Source organism: Culex quinquefasciatus, chromosome 2 (assembly GCF_015732765.1).
Source record: "Culex quinquefasciatus strain JHB chromosome 2, VPISU_Cqui_1.0_pri_paternal, whole genome shotgun sequence".
Taxonomy (NCBI): domain Eukaryota; kingdom Metazoa; phylum Arthropoda; class Insecta; order Diptera; family Culicidae; genus Culex; species Culex quinquefasciatus.
Window position 1 is genome coordinate 206,117,294 of NC_051862.1, and position 17,340 is coordinate 206,134,633.

A 17,340-nucleotide genomic window follows, 5' to 3' on the forward strand; every position below is an offset into this window, starting at 1 on the left:
AAGTCATGTTTTTTTAAAGCGTTAAATACATTTTTGTCTCTCGGCACTGGTCGAGATCGAGAGGGATAAGAAAATAACAAAAAAAATCTATTGTCTTTAGTTAAAAAAAAAGTTTTATTGTGATTTTTTTTTTCGTTAGAAATATTTTTTAAATGACTAAAACAGAGAATCACTCATAACGTCTTCAATATTCATCTATGCTCCTTACCATACGGGGACGATACGGTCTTCTTGAACGAACTTCATTCCCCGTGTGGTGGCGGTCCCAGAAGCCGTAGCTAGAATAGGGCTAAAGTAAGTGCCCTCTTCAGACTCGTTGACTACCGTCCCCACCACCGGTTCATGAAAATCTGATTGCCATCAGTACTGACGAGCTGTGCTAAGTTAAGCTGCGGTGGACTTGAACCTCCACAGCTAAGCCACCGCCACCATGTTGGTGCAAAATGTGCAAATAAGTTACCTTTTTACTATGTGTACGATTTGGGAAATGGGTATGGTTTCTAGAGGGGAATGGGGTAGACGGTTTGAGAGACAACTCTGCGCCGGAGGCAATTTGGATTTGCTCGTTTACTTCGTTTAGTTCGTCGTCCGGTCCGGCCGGACCAGACAGAGTGGCATCACCGAGCTGAGCTGAAGTCAATCCTCCTCTCCTGTGGTTGGTAATTGAACTTGGGTGTGGGGAGTTGGTTGGACGCAATCGGTGCAGGAAGTCCAAGACCTAGCCTTGACTCGTTTGCATTTCTTCGATGTGAGCTAATAGCTGTTTCTCTTTTCGTTTTTGCTTTTCAGATACAGTGACAACCCCGGAAGTTCACGATGTATCGCCCAACTCGTGATGCAACTGGTGCAGGTGACCCACAAGACTGGCCTGTGACGACCTGCTAGGAACTTTCCTACGGGCGGTGACTTCCCCGGAATCCCGGAACTCAAAACCCAGAACTACTTCCCGGACTTAAACCTCAAAAATCTCAAGATGATATCGACGGCTGGAAGCAAGCAACCTTCCCAGTACCAGTCCTCCTCGGCGACGACCTCCACGGGCCAGGATCACCACCCTCAAGCTATGGCGACCAACAGCAACAGTACGGTCCTGACCACAAGTGGCATCATAGCCCGGATGACGTCAAGCTCGGTGGAGAAGCAACGCACCGTGAGCGATTCCGAGTCGGAGATCAACTACGACATGTTCAGCACCAGCGTGACTTCGGCCGATGGAGCGGGAAGTTCGCTGATGAACTCGTCGCAGATCTCCAACACGTCGACGGACTCGACGCACGTCAAGAGTGCCAACCTGACACGGTCCCAGAACGTTGGAGGGGTGAGTTGCTTGAAGAGTTTGAGTGGACCCAAAGTAGCAGTCCCATCCCTCGATTCGATTCGATTACTCGTAAAAATGCATTATGCAATTTCAATATTTAAATTGAAATCAAGCTGTAACGCTGGGTTGTCTGCCACAAAACGGTAAATTTGCATTACAAAATATTGGAAATTCCCCCGCGACGCACAAAAAGGGTTGATATTCATTTCTACATGGTGAACAGTTGTTATTTTGTTTACACACAACATGGCATTCAGTGCGGGAGGAACTCTCCCTCGTGTTGACGCAACAAATGAAATTACACTCGGTACAAGTGCTGAAGGAGGGTTATTTGACAGAATTGCTCATTGTTTACATGCTTAGTTATTTTTTTAATTAAATTATAATGTAAATACCAAAAATTACCAACTAGTACTATGGAATAACATTCCTCGAGTTCGCATGACAGTGAGCAAGTGAGAAACTCTCTTTCTTTTTCTCCAGATTCCTTCCATTTTCTCTTCTTTAAAAAAAGCCGGTAATCTCTCTATTTACCCCAAACGTTTGCTCAAACTTTTTATTCACCAACTCAAATGCACTGTAAAAACCATTGCAAAAAAAATGCAACAACGAAAAAAAAAAGAGTTGCAAAAAAACACAACCCTCTTCGGTTGTCGGTCAACATCGACATCGACCGGCCATGAAACATAAAACCGGACACCACCCTCGGTTGGGCACGTCCAGCAGCAGCAGCTTGTGTGTATATTCGTCAAGTTCAATATCCATGTCCAGTGCACCCCGCCATCATGCACTCGGTTGCAGTGGGTTGTACATGTGATGGTGAAAAATGGTGCATAATTTACTCTGGCTGGCAGCAAATCGAATTATGATTCACTTCACATTTACAGGCCAAGTTAAACAGATTTCAAGGGTGCGCGAGGGGCGCCAAGTGACACGAATGCAATGTTGAAAAGTGATTTTCAACAGTGGTATTAACCGAAGGTTGATTTGCGCGAAATTTAATATGTATGTAGAAGGAGTTGAAGTTGTAGTCCCATGAGACAAATTCAATTAGGTACTGAATGTTTGAAAAATTGCATCAAAATTAAATACTTTGAATTGAGCTGAACATTTCATGGTAAACTTTAAAATCATTATTTAAAAAAAAACTCCAGATTCGATTTTCCGAAGCTTCGACTATTCAAAGTTTCGATTATCCTAAGTTCGATTATCCGAAGATCTGTATCAATCGGAATCGGATCAATCGAAGATCGGATAATCAAATTCAAATCACAGCCAAAGTTTTTTTTTCGTTTTTATTTATTTTGTTACTTATGACATCAAATTCGATTTGTTATCACCACCAGAGCTGAAAATGTCAGTGGTCCTGACGCGAAAATCGGCGACGCATACACGATTTTTTCAGATCCATTCGCTGAACCGCAAAACCGTGACATAAACAAACCCGACTCAGTCATGAGTGCCCTAGCTCACTGAGCAGCTGCAATAGAGTTATCTACGTGCGCATGTATTGCGTGTACGTACACGAAAAAAAGTGAGGTTAAATTTTGTACCAGCCAGCAAAACAAATGGTGTGCTAGTGTGTGTGAGATCGGGCTTAGATAGCTCTATGCGAGGCAGTAGTCGACCAACGCTCATCGACGTTGCACGCACACACATAAAGAAACAAGTTTTTACACAAAAAGTTGGTATTTATGCGTGGAAATGTAATTTTGAATATAAGTTATGGTTGTTATAAGTGTTTTGCACAGTCTAGAACCATTCAATTGTTTAAAAATAGTCAAAAAAGTGTTTAGAGAGGATTTTACGAGTCAGTCATACGACACGAATTGAGTGAGTGTAGCTCATTTTTTCACGTCTCTCATTCTCCAGCAGCCGACCGGCACGACTCAGGCGGCAGTGGTTGAACGGACACAGTAGGCTTACAGTCAGATGCTAGCAGTGAACTGACGTTTTGATTTGCTTCATGTGTACGCTGAGTTGGAAACATTTTGCAGGCCTGATCACCACCATTTTGGCCGCCATCTTGGATTTACAAATTTGAAATCATTTAAAAGCAGTTTATGGGTCATACTTAAGCTCGATCATCAAAAAAAAGACAACGAAAAAAAAACTTACAATTTTGCAGAACAGAAAATTGGCACAAATTGTTCAAAACTCATTTTCGAAAAAAAACATATTTTTTGAAAAACTTGAAAAAAAAGTCAAACAAATTACTGTGGCTTATCTTTAGTTATGAAATAAAATTTACAATTGAAATAGTAGTTTATGCAACAAGTTGCAAAAAGAGGATTTTTTCAGCACGAGTCGTACATTTATCCAACGAGGTTCACCGAGTTGGATAAATACGAAGAGTGCTGAAAAAATCAAGTTTTGCAACGAGTTCCATACAACATTTTTTGCAATTCCAAAAAACACACACTGAGTGAAATTTTAAGTCAAATTTTCATGTATTTTGTCAATAAATCGTTTAAATCAAAAAAATGTTGAAAAGTGTTACTTTTCGAAACAAGTGCTGAAAAGTTCAACTTTTCAGAACCCATTTGAGTGCTGAAAAGTAGAACTTTTCAGCATTTATTTTTGCAATTCCGTCATGAAACTACTCACTTTTCCTGTCATTCTTGAACGACGAAGTAGCCTTCTTTTCTGTACCAAAAATAACAGAATCGAATGGCAACACTTTTCAAAATAAATGCTGAAATCTACTTTTCAGCACTCAAATGGGTTTATTGACAAAATACATGAAAATTTGACATAAAATTTCACTCAGTGTGTGTTTTTTTGGAATTGCAAAAAATGTTGTATGGAACTCGTTGCAAAACTTGATTTTTTCAGCACTCTTCGTATTTATCCGGTCTGCCTGTGTGGATCAATCGGACCGCGCACTGGACTCACAATCCAGAGGTTGCCGGTTCGAATCCCGGGGCGGACGCAAAAAATTCTAAGTGTAAATATAGGTATTCGGTGCCCTCTCCCCGTGCCCATACCTTCACACTTAGGAGACCCGGGAGGCGGAGTCTTGTCGCAAAAAGAACGATACACGCCTGTGGATCCGTTGACGAAACCGCAAGGTTTAAGAGGGCCACATTATAAGGTGTTACGTCGATTCCGTTTTTTTTTTTTCGTATTTATCCAACTCGGTGAACCTCGTTGGATAAATGTACGACTCGTGCTGAAAAAAATCTCTTTTTGCAATTCCGTCGTGAAACTACTTACTTTTCCTGTCATTCTTGAACGACGAAAAAGCCTACTTTTCTGTACCAATAATAACAGAATCGAATAGCAACACTTTTCAAAATAAATGCTGAAAAGTTCTACTTTTCAGCACTGAAATGGGTGCTGAAAAGTTGAACTTTTCAGCACTTGTTTCGAAAAGTAACACTTTTCAACATTTTTTTGATTCAAACGATTTATTGACAAAATACATGAAAATTTGGCTTAAAATTTCACTCAATGGGTGTTTTTCGGAATTGCAAAAAATGTTGTATGGAACTCGTTGCAAAACTTAATTTTTTCAGCACTCTTCGTATTTATCCAACTCGGTGAACCTCGTTGGATAAATGTACGACTCGTGCTGAAAAAATCCTCTTTTTGCAACTTGTTGCATAAACTACTATTTTGCAACTTGTTGCATAAACTACTATTTTGCAATTCCGTCGTGAAACTACTTATGGCCTATCTACAATCACTTAGCTAAGAAAATTTCACTTAGCTTAGGAATTTGAATCAATGGAAATGAATCTGAGTTTCTACAATGGAAAAGTAATCAAATTAGAAACTGACGTTTGGTTTGGAAAATTTCAAAATCTACGGTAAGTTGACGTTTTCATATCAAAGGTAAACAAACAACTGCATAGCAACGTATATCAGCCCAGCAAGTTTTCTAAGTTGATTGTGGATGACGAACGTAAGTTGCAGACTTTCCTAAGTAACTACTTTACTTAGATGTTCTAAGCTAAGTGATTGTAGATAGGCCATTACTTTTCCTGTCATTCTTGAACGACGAAACAGTCTACTTTCTGTACCAAAAATAACAGAATCTAATAGTAACCCTTTTCAAAACAAATGCTGAAAAGTTCTACTTTTCAGCACTGAAATGGATGCTGAAAAGTTGAACTTTTCAGCACTTGTTAGGAAAAGTTATACTTTTCAACATTTTTTTTTTATTTGAACGATTCAATGACTCAATGCATGGACATTTGTCCTATAATTCTGTCCAAAGGGTGTTTTTCGGAATTGCAAAAAACGTTGTGTGGAACTCGTTGCAAAATTTGATTTTTCATCACTCGTCGTATTTATCTAACTCGGTGAACCTCGTTAGATAAATGTACGACTCGTGCTGAAAAAATGCTCTTATGCAACTTATTTATGTTTATGTTTATGAAGAATGCTGAAAAAATCAAGTTTTGCAACGAGTTCCATACAACATTTTTTGCAATTCCAAAAAACACACACTGAGTGAAATTTTAAGTCAAGTTTTCATGTATTTTGTCAATAAATCGTTTAAATCAAAAAAATGTTGAAAAGTGTTACTTTTCGAAACAAGTGCTGAAAAGTAGAACTTTTCAGCATTTATTTTGAAAAGTGTTGCTATTCGATTCTGTTATTTTTGGTACAGAAAAGTAGGCTATTTCGTCGTTCAAGAATGACAGGAAAAGTGAGTAGTTTCACGACGGAATTGCAAAAACTACTATTTCATTATTCATTCTAGTGCTGAAAAGCACTTGTATCGAAAAGTATTACATTACCATTTACATATATTGGCGGAAAAAATTATACAAACGGAGTGATTCTCTTGAATTTCGCATTGTTTTCAAGGTTTTGAATTCTGTATTATGTAATAAAATTAGAGGTGGGCTAAACTGCTATTTTTAATGAGCCGCTCATTTTCACTAGCTCATGAAAAAAAACGGCTCTTGCGTTCTTTTTTTTTTAAAAAAAAAGCCTTATTTGAAGCACTGCTTTAAAAAGTATAATTGAACAGTTGTTAATAATTTTGTAAATTCAAATATAGAGCCGATTTTCTAATTCGAATTACGAATTAATTTTTTGAACTCTTTTTTATTTATTTTTTTCATGAAAATAAGTTTGTTTTTCAAATAAATTAGTACGCTACAAAATCTGACCCAATATCCAGTCAAAAAGTTTAAAGAGAGGAAACTTTTTTCCATTCCATTTCTATTCAATTACGCGGGCTTTTCATACAAATCCCTTGGGCATGAGTAAGGACCTCGACGCCGTTAGCAATGTTGGCTTTAAAATAAAATTTCGTGATAATATCACTTCCCCCCAGCCAACATTTTTGCCATGCGAAGCGGGCCTCGACGCTGTGTCTAGGTTTAATTCCTAGCTAGGAGCCATCAGTGTCTTAAGAGGTGGTCCCAAGGCCGAGTAGGAGTTCATGAAGCAAATTAGTCGTCTCCCACCCCTTTTAAATTGAAAAATGAACTCTGAAACCAGCGCTTACGCACAACAGAAACAGAGGCCTCTTCTAGGCATTGTAGGATAGAATAGATTTAGAAATTTATTTAAAAAAAATTGTTGCGTGCATAAATTTTAAACTTCCATTTAAGTAATAATACAAAGCATTTTGATATGTCAAAATTTCCATAGAGTCTCGATCAATCAATAATGAAATGATATCGGACAAAATTCGTTAATCTGTTGAACTAACGGTTTTCGGATTATGGTTGTATCGAATATTGTTGCGAATCGAGGATCTATTGGAGCCTTGACGATCAAATGGAGCCTAACATTTCAAAAGGGCGCATGGGTTTTGTGAACAGGAGTGTGTCTCCTTCACTTAAATGACAGTTTACATAAGGTATGGTAGAGATGCACTCTTGTTTGCAAGGCTTTATGTCCTAATGAAACAAAAGGCTCGAAATAGTTGCCTTAATGACGAGTGTTCAACGTATGAACTGTTCCTTTATTTTTATTGGTTTTTGGAAGCGGCAAGACTGGTTTTAAAACAAGGTCCTTTACCTTATTTGGTGTTGTAATAAAACATTTGAGGATTTGAGATTAAATTTACTTTCAGACAGTTTCAGACAGTTTAGGTTGTTGATTAAAGTTAGTTAGTTTTCCGTAGATGAATAATTGGACTTAAATAATTAGTTGATTTGGTCGAAGTGTAATATTTCATTGGCAGATCTTTTTCTAGTTGTAACGTACGACGAGACTACTGACGGACGCGACAGGTCGGCAGTTAGTTTTCATCTTTTGTTCTCTAGTATTTTTTTATTTCCTTTCAATTTGGGATACATCATAGATTTCTTTTGTACTTCTCCGATTAGTTACATTTTCTTATTTAATTAACTAATAATTTAATTTCTTCCGGGCCCTTTTACTTTGAATCACAATTTCAGATTTTCTTTATTCAGCGTTAAACTTAGATTACCGTAACTGCTCAAGTCAACCAAGTTCTTACTACTCACACCTACACTAATTTTCTTTCACCTTCCCCCTCCCGATCCCCTATATCTTCCGGTGGTGTTCATTTTGTATGCAATACTAGTTCGGCCACTACCCTTTTTTCCACAAGAAACCGGACTTGGACTGACTTGAGGCCGCGTCCCCCACCTTGCTCCGTAAAACGAAAACGAAAACGAATTACGCGGGCTTTTCATACAAATCTGTATTTTGAGAAGGGATAAAAAAAGATCGATTTGGTGTTTTGGGTAAAGTTGTAACTTTTTTGGCAAAGTAAAGTAGGGTAGGGTAGTCATCAATGAGACACTTTTGGTTTTCAACTTTCAACGATTTTTCTATTTTTTTCATTAGCATGTTTTAATGAGCTTTTAGTTGCATTATCTTTCTTTTAATGTGTTCTAACATTGACCAAAATATGAGATCGATCCAACATCTACAGCCAGAGTTATTCAACTGTCTCATTGTAGACGCACTTGGCAGGAACAATGAGACAGCTGGGGAACAATGAAACACTTTACGAAAATCAACATTTTTTCTAGCAAAACATCATGTTTTTGTATTGTTCCATTGCAGGTGACTTGCCTTGAACATTTTAGAGCAATTTTGCCAACATGAAACTTTTAATTACAAAAGTTACACTAAAAAGTATTGAAATTTTGTAAAATCCATATACTAATACCAAATAACTTAGTATTTTTGGTTAAATGACGTTTAAACTCTATAAAAATGCCAAAAATCACTTTTAATTCATGTTTTGAAAGATTTCCATCGATTTTGAAAAGTTTATTGAAGAAAAATCAAAGTGTCTCATTGTTACCCATGGGCTGAAATGAGTGGGGAACAATGAGACAGCCCTGGATTCTGGGTATATTCTAAATTTTGGCCAAATCTAATGAAAGGACATTGTAGCCCAACTTAATCCCTACGGAACGTCTAAAGAAATTTGAAGAAATATTAGTTTTGGTGTAAATGGCAGCCTACGAGAGAAAAAATATTTTTTGTCCATAATTTACTTTTACACCCCAGAATAAAATATTTATGAATAACTTGTCAAGGGAGCGTCCATAACCAAAGCCACTATTATGGCAGACGTGTATCCAGTAGACACACCTTTCCCCCAAATATGAGCCTGATTGGTTGAAACTACGACTTGTGAGAGCCATTTTATCATTGTTCCCCGTGTCTCATTGATGACTACTCCACCCTACACGGAAAAAAAATCTGATTTTTTATTTGATTTTTTAAAACTAACAGTTTTCATTTTTTTATATTTCAAGTGACTTAATTTTTTTTTGCTAGGGTTTAGGATAGTTTGATTTCTGGTACCGGAGTTACAATTTTGTTTAAATCGAATTTTTGGAGAAAACAAATCTGAAATATCGTCATAGAAAATTTCTTGAAAAATTTTTACATGCCAAATCAAATTTTGCAATCGAAAATTACTTAACAACTTTTTTAATAAAAAAAAAACTTTCTGCTTTTTCTAATAAAATAATTTCGGAGTTTAAAAATATAGCCCAACATTCGAAAATTTCAAAAGAAAGTATTTTGAGCCCCTTCAAAAAGCTACTCTAGAAACAAAATTATTTTATTGATAAAAGCAGAAAATTTCACAAAAGTGTCATCTTTTGACCTTGAAAATCAAACCAATAATTTTCGAGATATCACAAATTGAAGAAGAAGGGCGAACTAGACACTGAGAAAATAATCAAAGCAAAAAGTTGTACGAAATTTTCCCAGATTCTAAAAAAAAAATCAGAAAAGATTTTTTTGATTGCATATAACATTAAAATGGTACACTCAATCAAGAGAATGTGTTTCGTCATTTTCGTTTGCAAATTTGATTTTGCATCTAAAAATTATGTTTGACATTTTGATTGACAAATTTCAGTTTTTTTTTCTAAATTTTTTTTTAAGGAAAAAAGTATATCTTAAGATTTTGCAGTATCCTTAACTCTAGCGAAAAAGATGCTTTTTTAGTCCTAAAACATATAAATAAATTTCGAAAAATAAAAAATACATTTTTATGAATCCCTCTTTTAATATAATAATCTTTTTAATGAGCAAAAAAGAGTGTAGCGTCTTTATTGTTAAACTATGATTCACTAAAATCAGTACAATGTATCTCTAGCGTTCATTGACGTCGCGCAGCCTAAATCATGCAAAAGAACTGGCGTTTGAGTTGCGACTTGACGACTTTTTGATTTACGATTTTATTTTTATGAAATCAAGAATGTTATGATAATTTTGTAATAACCTAGTAATCGAATCGAATCGAGTCCCCCCAACAACCCAAAGCAATACATATACCATTATTCCCGTAACTAACCCCGTGCTCGTGCATTTCCCGCTTACCTTCCACAGTCATGCCGCTTCCCGAAGCTAGAAGAGTGTGCCCACTTCCACTACGAGCGGGTTCAGCTGGGCCGCCTCTCGGTGCGGCTGGTCGCGGACGAAAAGAACGACTCCCAGCTGGGCTCGCTCCTGGCCACCAGCACCGACCTCAGCAGCTCCCAAACTGGCGGAACTGTCACTACCGGCACAAAGAATAACTGGTTCATTATCCGTATAACGGCGGGGCGGTCGGATTCGTTCATGATCAAGCGATCGTTTGAGAACATGCGGTTCCTGGACGAGATGCTGCACCGGTGCGTGTATGACCGGCGGGTTAGCGAGTTGGAGGAGCTGTGCGAGATGGATGTTGAGGGGAGGGGGGAGGAGGAGCTGGAGACGCTGGTAGGGGGGTATTTGGCGCGGTTGTCGGTGATTGCGTCAGACGCGATGACCTGCGGGCCGGTGTTGACGTGGCTGCAGATTGATAATAAGGGGCGGAGGTTGCCGGTGGCGGATGAGCAGACCATGAAGACGATCAATACGCCGGCGGTTGGGGCGGCGTACGGGGTGAGGCGGTATGTGGCGCAGGCTTGTGACGAGATCTCGATCGAGGTTGGGGACATGATCTCGGTGATTGATATGCCGAGTCCGGCGGAGTCGATCTGGTGGCGCGGGAAGAAGAGTCACCTGCAGAAGAACCAGTACGAGGTTGGGTTCTTTCCGCAGAGTTGTGTGGCTACGATCGGGGACAAGGTGCCGAGGCATATGCCTTTTCCTGCGCCGTTGGTTGGATCGTTGGCGGTGTCTCCGACTAAGCCTGTGTTGAGGAAGCACGGCAAGTTGATCGCGTTCTTCCGGAGCTTTATACTGTCGCGACCTTCGCGGCGTCGACTGAAACAGAGCGGGATCTACAAGGAGCGCGTGTTTTCGTGCGATCTGGGCGAGCACCTGCTCAACAGTGGACAAGACATTCCAATGGTCCTGAAGTGTTGCGCTGAGTTTATTGAAGAGTTTGGCATCGTCGACGGTATCTACCGGCTGTCGGGCATTACGTCCAACATTCAGAAGCTGCGACGTGCTTTCGACGAGGAGCGCATCCCGGATCTGACCCATCCGGAGATCAAGCAGGACATTCACGCCGTTAGTTCCTTACTGAAGATGTACTTCCGAGAACTGCCAAACCCGTTGTGCACGTACCAGCTGTACGATCACTTTGTGGAAGCCATTCAGACCCGGGTGGACCCCAACTCGGCCGCAGGTCCGCCCGATCTCAAGCTGCGAATGATTCGGCAAACGGTCCAGAAACTGCCTCCGCCGCACTACCGCACGCTCAAGTACCTGGCGACTCATCTGCTCAAAATCTCCCGCCACTCGGCCAGCACCGGCATGACCGAGCGCAACATTGCCATCGTGTGGGCCCCGAACCTGCTCCGTTCGCCGGCCCTCGAATCGGGAGGCGTAGCCGCGTTGCGCGGAGTCGGCGTCCAAGCCGTCGTTACGGAGTACCTCATCAGCAACTGCGAGCAGATCTTCGACGACAGCGGCGATGACTTTGGCAGTCACTACATCGAGTCACAGCCCAACTCGCTGAGCGATTCCAACAGCATTCAGAACCACGACCCGGACTTGTCGCTTTCCGCGATCGAGCGTCCCAAAAGCCTCAGCGTGGGCGGTGCCAAACTGTTGAGTCTGGAGGAGGCTCGCATCCGGCGAAACTGCATGGAGAACTGCGAGAAGACGATCCCGATCAACATCACCAACCCTTCGACGCACATCGGATCGTACATCGAGGTCGGCGGCGGCCCGTCCAGCCTGCCGGACAAGTACCACACCGTACTACCCGTGCCAAGGTAAGCTTTGAACTCCATCGTTAAAAGACCTGTCTAACCCTCGAATCCCTTTTCCGACCCAGAAGCTGGAATAAGCGAAAGTCGCACTCGTCGTGGAAGTCGATCTTCACGCGGCAACCGCGCGCCTCCAACAGCAACCAGGACATCAAGGAGTACAGCAACGCGACCACGCCGACCAGCAAGGAACCGCCGCAGGTGGTGATCGTGGCCAACGGGCGCGCTGCGTCCACTGAGGACGATCGTGGCAAGGATCAGCAGATCAAGGAGAGCCCAAGCGGGCTGCTGCTGCTGCAGCAGCAGGACAAGATGACCAAGAGTAAGTTCAGCAGTCGCTTGTAACTAGAAACCCACTAAAATTTCGATTCTCTTCCAGGTGTTGACATGTTTGACGGAAAGTCGCTCACGATCGACTCGTCGCTCGGGGTCGCGCCCAGCTGCGGCCGGTCCAACTCGGTAGACAGTTTGCGGACCGCCGGCCACAGCCGGTCCGTTTCGCACGATTCGTACTTTGACCTGCTGCAGTCACCGTTGCGGGCCAGCGTGGGAGGTGGAGCGGGTGGTGGAATCGGAGGGCTGGGCGTGACCTGCCCGAGTCGGGAGCTGTCCGAGCTGGGGCTGAACTTTGACCGGGAGGAACCGGAGATGAGGATCTTCTCGGAGAGCGAGAGTCTCGTGAGCAGCCCGAAGGTGGCGAAGGAGGTGAGTTGGGCGTTAAATTTAATTAAACTCAAAATTCTAATTTTTCAATTCCCTTCCAGTCGATCCGGCGAACGCTGCGCGCCCGCCCCGAAGAGTACACCAGCGGTGGCAACAGTGTCAATCCTAGTCCCAAGAAGCAACCCCGGCTCAACATCCAAAGTCCGGCCGACGCTAACGGCAAAGCGCAGCAGTGGATGGTGGCCTCGGCCGCCGACAGCAACGGTTCTTCCGAAAGCCAGTGCAAGCGGTACAAGCTGGAAGATCAGCTCAGTGACATCCAGTTCATCGACTGCAACACGCCAGAACACACGGTGAACGCAACCGGAAATGGAACTGGCAGCAGCAACAACAACACGATCTTCACCAGTGCCCAGGTGCATCGACCACCGCTGCCGGAGGACGATTCCGAGGATGATGATGGAGAGAACGAGTTGATTGGAGTGCGGAACTCGTACCCTGGGCCGCAGTACTGCTACGTCAAGTACGACTCGCCAATCAAGGAGACCCGGTTCAGCTACCCGGGAACAGCAACCAGTGCCAAAAGCTCAGCCAAGCAGCAGCAAGAGCAGAAGATGAACGTGGACGAGCAGCAGCAGCAGCAAAAGTCGTCCGCGAAGAATGGATCGACGTCGCTTTATGAGAGGTACTTGAATGAACTATTTTTGCCATCTCTGATATAGAGTTCAGTTTAGCGCTTAGAATTACTCTCTTCTCCCTCTCTATCTCTCGATATATATCTCCTTCATTTCAATGGGAATTCAATCGTTACACATTTGTCCTTCAAATTAGAGTTCAATCAGCCTATTCCATCATTGCATGAGGCGCTTTTGCCCTGTTTAATAAGTCTCAAAGTTATCTATTTCGAAAAAAAAACAGTCAATTGTGTATATTTTATCTCCCCCCACTTTCCCAGGTTGAGCAATTCTCTACGGAAATTGAAAAAATGAAGATTTATTGTGTTGTTTGTCTTAAATTCTGTCGACCAAGGTGACATTTGTCAGTCGTTTACAAAAAAATTTTGGTACCATTTTTGATTCAAGGTTACAAGATTTAAATAATTTTAAACAATCTATGAAAAGTTCCGAATAAATTTTTAAAACATTTTAATAACTTTTTTTCCTATGTTTTTGCAGTTTTTGCCTTTCTCACCTTGCTGAGAAGAAGCTATAAAATCTCTCCATAAATCAACTTCTTAATTTTACCTCCTAGGCCCACCTTCACGTACACAGATCGACTCAGAATCGAATTATGAGAAAATGTATGTGCGTTTGTGTGTGGTTGTCGAAATGTTTTCACTCGATTTTCTCGGCACTGCCTAGACCTATTTTGACCGTTTTGATCTTATTCGATTCGATTTGCGGTCTCGTATGTCCGTTTTCAAAATTGTGTAGTTTAATAAAGTACTTCAAAAGTTAGGCTAAAACCACGATTTTGGCTGAAGTTCCAAAGATATATTTTAGAAAGTTATTTGATAGACTTTTCCAATGAGCCGAAAATGCAAACTATATTTGTGTGGGAGCCATCAAGCAGCCTAAGATGGTCCAGTAACGTTTTTTAAATTTTCAAAACGTTTTATGATTTTGCTTAAATTTAGCTTTTAATGAACTTGTGATATTTTTTTCAAACAGTGTTTTTCTACTTACATAAATTATTCTCATTTTTTAAAGATAAAAGAACATTATTTAAAAAAAAAATACATATTTCAAGAAACAATATTGAACCAAAATTTAAAAAAAAAGAAATACTAAACCTATCCAACCAAATCCAACCGCAAAATACAGTCTAGACTCGATTATCTAAATTCCTCGTAAACAAACAAACAAAATGGAAATTTCATGAGTTTTGTTCGAAATTCGTGAAAAAAAACCATTTACCGAGTAATCTAAGTAAAAAATAATTTAAAGTTCTGAAATTTCAAATTAAAATTTTCAGATTTTAAAACCATATTTTTAGAATTTAAAATTCTTTAATTTTCAAAATTTTATTTAATTTCATCCATAAATGCTTAAATTTCGCCATCTTTGCCATCAACTTAAATGACAGAAAATCAGATAATTTTAGTGTCATATTTTAGTGTAGGACCGAACTTATTCTTGATTCTTAAATTTTTATTGAAATTCAAAATGTCTTATATTTTTCGTTTTAAAATCTATTATTTTTATATTTTTTTAGTTCAGTTTTTTTTTATTTATTTTTGAATATTTGTATTTTTCAATTTGAAAATTTGTTAAGTTTGAAATTTGGCAATCAACCACACATTTTAAAACCACATTAATTAAAAACCAAAAATTGGAAACTTCATGATTTTTTGCTCGAAATTTGCGAAAAAAAAACCTAGTAATCACAATTAAAAATACAATCAAAATTCTGAAATTTAAAAATTTTCAGAATTTTCAGAATTTAAAAACTACATTTTATTTTTTTTTTAATTTTTCAATGCATAAATGCTTAAATTCAGCAATCTTTGCCACCCACTTGAATTACAGAAAATCATATAATTTTGGAGTCATATATTAGTTTAGAGACCAAAACTTGAAAAAAATGAAATTGTTACGAAGACTTCGGGAAAATCAGGAGCTTTATTTATGAGTTACTGAATATTTCATTTTTGATTTTTTAGTTTTTTATCATTTTTTTTTTTTCGCTCTAAAATTTATTTATTTTAGATTTTGTATTTCTGTTTTTTTTTTAATATTTGTATTTTTCAATTGAAAAAATTTAAAGCTTAAAATTTGAAATTTAATTTTTTTTCAAATTTTGAAATTTTTTTTTTCATTTTTAAATATTTGTATTTTTCAATTTCTAAATATTCAAAATCTTTTCGTGACACTTTCCTTGACCGTTTCTTGGGCGTTTTTAGAAGGAGTTTTGCGTTCCTTTCAATAACAAATACAAACTTTAGCTTATCAATAATTATATTAAAGGTTTACAAAAAGAAATGGAACAAAAAAAAACAAAAAAAATACGTAAAATTCTTTTAAATTTTCCCAGAATGCAATACATTATAAACAAAAAACTGAATTTGGAAACCTTACAGCAAAACATACCAAAAATTTAAAAAAAAATATTATTTAGTTTTTTTTAAATTAATTTAACAAAAACTAAATAAAGTCTTAGGGTTTTGGTTTGATCATCGAATCAAATATATATATAATTATAGGTATATAAATAAAAGGGTAGGGGAAAGTGGGGCAAGTGTAACAAGCTAAGGAAATACTCGTTATAACCCATTAAAAAGTTAAAAAATATGTCGGATTTTGTTATAATCATCTTATTCTATGTCGTGACTAAGACTTTGTTTAAACAAGTTTTTAAAAAATCCTGTTTTTTAATGTGAAAAATTGATTTTAAATTTTTTGATTTTCCGTAAGTTCTACTCAACTAGTGGGGCAAGACGAGCAACCCGTTGGGGCAAGAGGAACAATGCATGAAAAAATATGGTAATTTGCTAACAATTGAACTGTTATCACTTAGATACATCAGATTAGAATGTATTTGAATGGATTCTTCCATTTTTAGATTAAATAATAATATTTTACTAAAAATTTTATCGTTTTTACGAAAAAAAATACTACTTCGATGATAAATAGTAAATTTTCATAATATCACTATACTTTGTATGTACAATTTTTTTTAACGATTGTTTATCAGTTTTTAAGTACTTTCATGTATTTATTTCCCAATAAAATATGTTGTTGCAGCAATTCGTAATATTTTCCATACTAAAAATCCATATGGTACACTTGCCCCACCTGAACAAGATTTTTAAAAGCTCTCAACAAAAATAACCAAAAGTTAAATCATACTTTGTAATAGGTGCATGTCATTTGTAGGGACACTACTGATCTAAGAAAAATAGCATTTTGATAAAATGAGCCTTAAAACGAACCCTAAGCCTTATTTTGTACTTTCCAAATATTATAAGAAAACAAAGGTTTCGAAAAAAACTTCATTAAATATTATGCCCCGTGGCGTTTACGTCATTTTGGCGGTTATGTGGTAGTAGAATCAGTTAATTGCATTGCTAGCAACAATTCCTCATACTGAAAATAATCAAAATTGTACAAATTACGGCCGTAGGAGCGATTGTTCCTCTTGCCCCATATGGTCGTCTTGCCCCACCTTCCCCTATATAAATTTTAATAAAATATCACCAGTTAGGCTAGTACAAATTTTATTCAAAGTTCGGTTCGTTTTTGAAGCCTAATTTTCAAAAATTTCAAGCTGCAAGGAACACAAAACGCTTTCACATTGTTACATATATGAATTTATGAAAATATTATCTTCATTAAGCTTTACGCCTTTTTTCGATCTGTGGTCCAAAACAAGAAATTTTGGGGTTATAAATCCTGATAAATTTGATTAAAATTACATTAATGAGTGTTAAACAATGTTTGCATTCTTTATATTTTTTTTTAAATATTAATTAATTAAATTTAGCAATAGTTTTTTTTGCCCCTTGTTTTTGGGGAAATTTGGAAGAAGTGGTCGAAATTACAGAATAACAGAATTACATATAAAACACAGAGTAATATATAAATTACATTATAAAAACATATACATATAAAAAAACGATACTTAATCCACCTTTAGGTGGTTGGTGCCTTCCTCACATTCATAAAGTCAATACATTCAGTAAAAATAGCAACATTCCCTTAACATGTTTAACAAATCAATTTTATTACTGATTTCTTTTGATAGGGTTCG

At 38.4% G+C, this 17,340-nt stretch overlaps 1 protein-coding gene across 1 annotated transcript in view; it reads left to right on the top strand.

The window, feature by feature from the left end:
• LOC6045785 (GTPase-activating protein CdGAPr) overlaps nt 1–17,340 on the top strand; it is a 147,638-nt gene that overhangs the window by 120,435 nt on the left and 9,863 nt on the right. The window contains exons 2-6 of the mRNA XM_038257756.1: nt 790–1,318; nt 10,115–11,934; nt 11,997–12,250; nt 12,308–12,633; nt 12,693–13,276. Of these exons, the coding sequence (XP_038113684.1) occupies nt 974–1,318; nt 10,115–11,934; nt 11,997–12,250; nt 12,308–12,633; nt 12,693–13,276 (3,329 nt within the window). The 5' untranslated portion in view covers nt 790–973. The remainder of the gene's footprint in view (nt 1–789; nt 1,319–10,114; nt 11,935–11,996; nt 12,251–12,307; nt 12,634–12,692; nt 13,277–17,340) is intronic.